The 6,970-nt window shown below is 39.2% G+C and overlaps 1 protein-coding gene across 1 annotated transcript; it reads left to right on the top strand.

The window, feature by feature from the left end:
- The first annotated feature begins 1,423 nt into the window (after nt 1-1,423).
- On the top strand, nt 1,424-5,121 carry KLHL31 (kelch like family member 31). The gene is made up of 2 exons (XM_066545877.1): nt 1,424-2,595; nt 4,389-5,121. The coding sequence occupies exons 1-2, from the start codon at nt 1,424-1,426 to the stop codon at nt 5,119-5,121; spliced, it is 1,905 nt and encodes a 634-aa protein (XP_066401974.1).
- The last annotated feature ends 1,849 nt before the right edge of the window (nt 5,122-6,970 follow it).

Here is a 6,970-nt window from a genome sequence, read left to right as displayed (position 1 = left end):
AACCATTCCTTTCTATAATTAAATTACCATTTTGTTACATGCTTTGTGCTTAAGGAAGAAGTGGTGTGCTGAGATTCTAGATCGAAATATTACTGAAGTTTTTTGATTTAATTATCTACAATAAACCAGTCATTTGATTTATAATTAATTAACATCATTTTTTCATGTTTTTATGACTGCAAGGATCATGTGTAAATTGTTTTAAAATCAACACTGGAGATAAATGCTGTGTTTGAATCTATTTGAATGCTGATCTCCACAATACTGTTTAAATTGTGTTATTGAAGATCAGTGCTTTCCTTCAAGTATATTTGCACATACGTATATTTTTTCAAAGTAACTCCTTTGTTACTAGGGGCTGTCTCACATTGCATCTGACAAAAAAGTGTCTCTTTATTTCATTGAGAGCTCACCGAGAGCTGATATATATAATTTAAATATGTGCTTTAACATAACAATGGACTGATTCTTACCTTCCCGTATGCAGAACTTGTTTAAAATAACACATCCTGATAGAGTTTGTGTGACATCTTTTCAAATAGAAGTTAGACATCTTCTCCCTAAATCTCCACAAAATCCTAGAAGTGTGACAATAGATTTCAAATACTGAAAAGCGATCCAACTATGCTGTGTGCAGAAAGTATTTGCACATCTGACACAGGAAATAGAACACTATCAGTCTATAAAACCAAAAGTTACAAAAACCTGGAAGCAGTTTCGAGCAGGACCTAAATCTAAAATCAATATGACATCGTATTACAATCCTCTTTCTCTTTATGTCTGATCTGGCTTTTGTTTCTTAAAGAATTTTTCCCAGTCTTAATATTTCCTGCTCAAGTTCTGAACTCACCTGTAAGTCTGTAGCTATGAAGTAAGGATGAATGAAGTTGGGGGCCCATATTTTTCCTATGCTTCAGGCTAATGAATTCAGGTCTAGAACCTGTCTAATTTAAATAAATATATAAATTTGTTATATAAAGTTAAATTCGAAATAAATATATAACTTTATTATATAAAGTTAAATTCTCTAAATGGGTTTGCCAGAATGTAAAATTTGGCAAACCCATTTAGAGAATGGATTTGCCATTCTCTAATGGCAAACCCATTTAGAGACTTTAACTCTCTGAATGTGGTGATAATAGGTGAATGTTAATTTATGATCTTGTTATTTAAAACAAAAAGGAATTACTGAATTACTTGTAGGTATATTCTTCACAGTTGGAGTACTGATTGTTATTAAGAAGCAGCCATGCTGCAGCCTAGAACTTAGGAAGACAGATTATCCTGTGTGTTTGGTTTTGTGGCATTATACGTGTTGACAAAAGTTAGATTTGTTGCATAATCACTTAGCTATTAAATTTCACAACTCTGGTGTTTAATTTTATTTTTAGCAAGTGCTTGGCTGTAATATTTCATTGCAGTCATGGCCCCTAAGAAGAAGAATGTGAAAAAGAACAAAGCAGATATCAACGAAACAACTATCATTGTGGAAGATAGCCCCCTCAGTAAACTAAATGGCTTGAATGGACTCTTGGAAGGAGGAAATGGTTTCAGCTGCATCTCATCTGAGGTTTCTGACTCATCATACTGCCCGAACCTCTTGGAAGGTCTAAGCAAAATGAGACAAGAAAATTTCCTTTGTGACTTGACTATCAGTACCAAAACCAAATCTTTCAATGTTCATAAGGTAGTGATGGCTTCAAGCAGTGAATACTTTCACAACATCTTAAAGAAAGATCCATCCACTCAAAGAGTGGACCTCAATGATGTGTCCCCAGTGGGTCTAGCTACTGTTATCACCTATGCTTACACTGGAAAACTTACTCTCTCACTTTACACAATAGGTAGTATTATTTCCACAGCAATTTATCTACAGATTCACACCCTTACAAAGATGTGCTGTGATTTTCTAGTCCAAGAAATCAGTGTTGAGAACTGTATGTACATTGCCAATATTGCAGAAACATACGGACTAAAAACAACCAAGGAAGCAGCGCACAAATTTATTAGAGACAACTTCATTGAGTTTTCAGAAACTGATCAGTTCCTAAAACTTACTTTTGATCAGATTAATGAACTTCTTGCAGATGATGACTTACAGTTGCCTTCTGAAATTGTTGCATTCCAGATTGCAATAAAATGGCTGGAATTTGACCAAAAAAGAGTAAAGTTTGCTGCCAACCTCTTAAGTAACATCCGTTTTGGTACCATCTCAGCCCAAGACCTTGTCAATTATGTTCAAACTGTGCCAAGAATGATGCAAGATGCAGACTGCCACAAGCTCCTAGTGGATGCCATGAACTATCACTTGCTTCCCTATCACCAGAATACACTTCAGTCCAGAAGAACAAGGATCCGTGGAGGTTTCAGAGTCTTAGTTACTGTTGGGGGACGCCCTGCTTTAACAGAAAAGTCTCTTAGCAGAGACATCTTATACAGAGATCCTGAAAACGGATGGAAGAAGCTAAGTGAAATGCCTGCTAAAAGTTTTAATCAGTGTGTCACAGTGATGGATGGATTTCTCTATGTGGCTGGTGGGGAAGACCAGAATGATGCTAGGAACCAAGCCAAGCATGCAGTCAGCAATTTCTGCAGGTAACTGCTATTTCTTTAAAAGGGATGTAGGTATCTGTTCCACAGAAGGCAGGTAGATAGTCTAAGCTGGCTTGTGTCATGCAACATGAACCACTTGGATAAAGAAAAAGGGGACAATGTAGGGGAGGTATAGATGCTATTCTATATTAAACTTTGAATGAACAGAAATATACAACTGAAGTTATGCAAAAAATTTCACCATGGTTACACATGCACACTGAGAAGTGAGGAAAAACTGAAGAAAACTTATTCCAAGTGAAGGAAATAGATAGGAACATAAATAGGAGGCCATGGGATGATCTAAGAAGACTTCTCAAATTTTTGAAACCTTTTGATGCCTCGCAGAAAATTTGGAAAAACACCTTTTAGATATACCCTTCACTTTCTGTTCATTCACCATATTTTCAACAGCTTTTGTATTGAATTCCATTTATTATTATTATTATTATTATTATTATTATTATTATTATTATTATTATTATGACTTTAAAAACAATGGTACCATTGCTTGAAGGCTGTCTTTTACAGTGTACCCCAAATAATACCTTGCTTCTAAAATTTTGCAGTTCCTATCTATAGTCATCCTAGACTGCGCTGGTGATAGCAAGGTCAGAAGAGTGCATACACTAACATGCAATGTCACATGCACTACAGTAGTAGTTTTTAAATAGTTCAGCCTAAAGACCGGCAGTGCACAGCAGCTTGAAGCAAAGGCTGGAGGTGGGAAATTTTTTATCTGCCTTTTATCTACTAGCAGACTATGGACATGCAATGGCATTACACAGCCACAGTCCTACCAGTGCTTCCTTTTCTGCTCCCAGAAGGAACAGTCTGCTTCTCCTGAGGACACCAGGAGTTAATGAATGAGGAACATTCTCTAAATCAATTTTATTGTGTAATCTACTTTGCAGAAAAATATCTGCTCTCTTGACCTTCTGCCCTTAAGCTATGCCTCACGTTGTCACCAGGAGTTGTGTCCTCAGTGCTGACCTTGGTTGCAGGGAGGAGGTGGGGGAATCCTCATTGTGCCCTTAACCTTGAGCATGTCAAGTCACATCAGTATGTCTGCGGACTTGCAGATGACAATGCTGAATGCTGAATGATAATTAGTGTTTACTTTCCCATTGTCTTTTTCTCATGTGGTTCTCTGGTCCCTTTAGCATGCAACTGAAGTGTGTGGGTCCACTATTGTACTTCATGTAGCATCTTCAGGAGTCATAATTTGCCATTTATTACTTCAAAGTAGGTCATTTAAATGCCAAGGACAAAGAATGTTATTTCAGATAGCAAAGGTGTTAGGAAGCACAGATGCTCTTTCCACATAAAACTCCATGGGAGTGGCAAGGAAAGCATACTCACCATTTAGAAAGCATGAAGAGGGTGCAAGTATAAATCACAACCTAAAGTTTTTAAAAACTCTCTGAGTAAATTTAGATATCTTTGCTGTGGGTGTAAATTGCAAAAGAACTTCTAAAATTTCTGTTGCATCTTGAAATTATCTCTTCCCAGTATTCTAATGAGATTATTGTACAAAATCAAATTACAGAAGAATCAGATTTACTTCTTTAAAATAATACCAGGTTTGAATGATACAAAAATATTTTTTCTCCAATCAAAAGCTAAATTTATTTTGAAATTTAATCAGGAATACCAGTTTCATTGTGCTGACTTTTAATAGGCTAAATAACTAACTAAAATTCTATCAACTTTGCTCTTGCAGCAGTGGCATAGGAGTCCTGTGTAATTTAGCAGAGCAGTAAGTAAGACTTACCTTGTTTTCTGAATCCTTTCAGATATGACCCTCGTTTCAATAGCTGGATTCACTTGGCAAACATGAATCAGCGGCGCACCCACTTCAGCCTGAACGTGTTCAATGGGCTCCTCTTCGCGGTGGGAGGCCGCAACTCCGAGGGCTGCCTCTCCTCTGTCGAGTGCTACGTGCCTGCAACTAACCAGTGGCAGATGAAGGCCCCGCTGGAGGTGCCGCGGTGCTGCCACGCCAGCGCCGTGGTGGATGGCCAGATCCTGGTCACGGGAGGTTACATCAATAACGCTTACTCTCGCTCGGTGTGCATGTACGACCCCAGCAAAGACAGCTGGCAGGACAAGGCCAGCCTCAGCACCCCGAGGGGCTGGCACTGCGCAGTGTCCCTTCTGGAGAGGGTCTACGTCATGGGTGGGTCTCAGCTGGGGGGGCGAGCAGAAAGGGTCGATGTTCTCCCTGTGGAGCGTTACAGCCCATACACGGGCCAGTGGAATTACGTGGCGCCGCTTCAAACCGGAGTTAGCACGGCTGGCGCCTCCACCCTCAACGGGAAAATTTACTTAGTGGGTGGCTGGAATGAAATAGAGAAAAAGTACAAGAAATGCATTCAGTGCTATAACCCAGATCTCAATGAATGGACAGAGGAAGATGAGCTGCCTGAGGCCACTGTGGGTGTATCTTGTTGTACTATATCCATGCCCAACACCAAGACGAGGGAGTCCAGGGCCAGCTCAGTCTCTTCTGTCCCAGTCAGTATCTAAAGATAGGTCTAACCAGCAATAAGTAAAAATGTTTACCAGCACAGCAATATAATTAACCCTTTAAGTAGAATTTTTGTGCTTGTATAGAAAAAAAAATCATTGGCTTTGCAAATGTGCTTTGTAACAGTGCAAACTGGCGAGTTTTCATGAACTTTAGTACAGGTGGCATGAAACAGCACATTAGGGATAAGATCAATTTTCTTAGCAGGAAAAGAGAGTTAACCCATAACCACAGAATTTCATTTTCTTCCTGACTTTGCCACTGACTTACTATACTATCTGTGGCAAATAATTTAATTTCTTTATGCCTTGGTTTCCTTACCAGTAAAATTGACATAAACTTGCTTGAGAAGATTGTTATGAGGCTTTTTAATACTAATTTTTAAACTCTTTCAGAATCCAAAATGAAAGTCAAATATGACCAGTAATAAATCTCAATATAGATCAGAAATGTGCCATGTCATCATAGCATTGATCAGTTTTGTTCTTTTCTAAGCATTTTCTATTTTCACAAACAAAAGGGGGGAAAAAGGCAAATCAAAAATACCACACATAGCATGTGCATACTTTCCTTTTGGTGCAGTGGTATTCACAAAAACTTCTCAAAGCATTTTCTCCTTCAGAAGGTAGAAAGAGTTCCTCATCTTCTGCCATGAAACCCTTTAATTTCTGTATCAAATGCTTTGACATGGCTTTCAAGATCTGAATCCACAAAATACTTTAGCTCCCATAAGCACTAGGGCCCAGCCCCAAGAGGCTAATTTGGGTGCCAGATGGCTCTCCTGACCTCTGGTGTACACCAGGCAACATCACCTCATCCTCCTCCTCATGCCAGGGAGATACCCCTCTCATTCCAGGTGGAAAAACCTGGAAGCTGAGTTCATGCCAGGAGACACCACAGGCTAATGGCATCTGAACACGGGGAGGATACACAGAGCAAACTCCCTTACATTACCCCATTACGAATAAGGAACAAAGATGGAATAAAGACTTAGGGATCTGTCCTTTAGAATTTGTGTGGAAACAGGAAATCATGGGAAAACTGCCTTAGTAGAAATAAAGAGATACCTTAACACCTTTCCTGCCAGGTGTAGTCACAACAACACCCAAAGTAACCCTCTCTTGGGCATACCATAATGCATCTCCTGAAGCCTTCATTAGAGCCCTTTCTAGGGAGATTTCATTCCAAAGGCTAGACTAACGCTCTTTGTGTTGAAGTTTTCCCAGGAGTCTTCACTCAACTTAGTTTACTTCCAAGAACTTTTCTTCCTGATTTCAGCATGAGGTGAGGGAATTAAGTATGAAACCTAATCCTATTCCCATAGCCAAAGGGATATGCAGCCCATCATGTCCCGTGAAGATTTGATACCAAAGGACTGTTGTCAGCACAAAATGTCTACATCAGCACGAAATGTCTATATCCTTCTTTTGGGGAGGAAAGAGGGAATACAAGGAATTAAAATTATTTTTTATAACTAGAAGGGCACTCACCTTAACCTATTCATGGAGGCTTCACATTCAGTTTCCTCAGATTATCATTGACAGCTCCAGGCTTCAGTGCCAATGAGAAGCCATGCTCTTAGCAACGCTTATAAGGCAGACAAATTTTTATCTCATTTTCAAAAAGGGAACACTATAAAATTGTCTGTCAGTGCAGATGTTGTCGAGACAAGCATTTTCAGGACCCAAGCTCTTTGTGGCTTTGTTAAAGCTGCATATTGAGGATCAGCATGAGCGTGACATGGTATTAGAGATGAAGTAATTCACTCTGTCAGTTGGGATTAAACTCCATGGTACTCGGTCCTGTTTTCCAGTTCTAACTTAGAGTTCACCTTTGCATCCTGAATTC

The sequence above is a fragment of the Molothrus aeneus genome, chromosome 3, assembly GCF_037042795.1.
Source record: "Molothrus aeneus isolate 106 chromosome 3, BPBGC_Maene_1.0, whole genome shotgun sequence".
Taxonomy (NCBI): domain Eukaryota; kingdom Metazoa; phylum Chordata; class Aves; order Passeriformes; family Icteridae; genus Molothrus; species Molothrus aeneus.
This window is presented reverse-complemented; position numbering and strand designations above follow the sequence as displayed.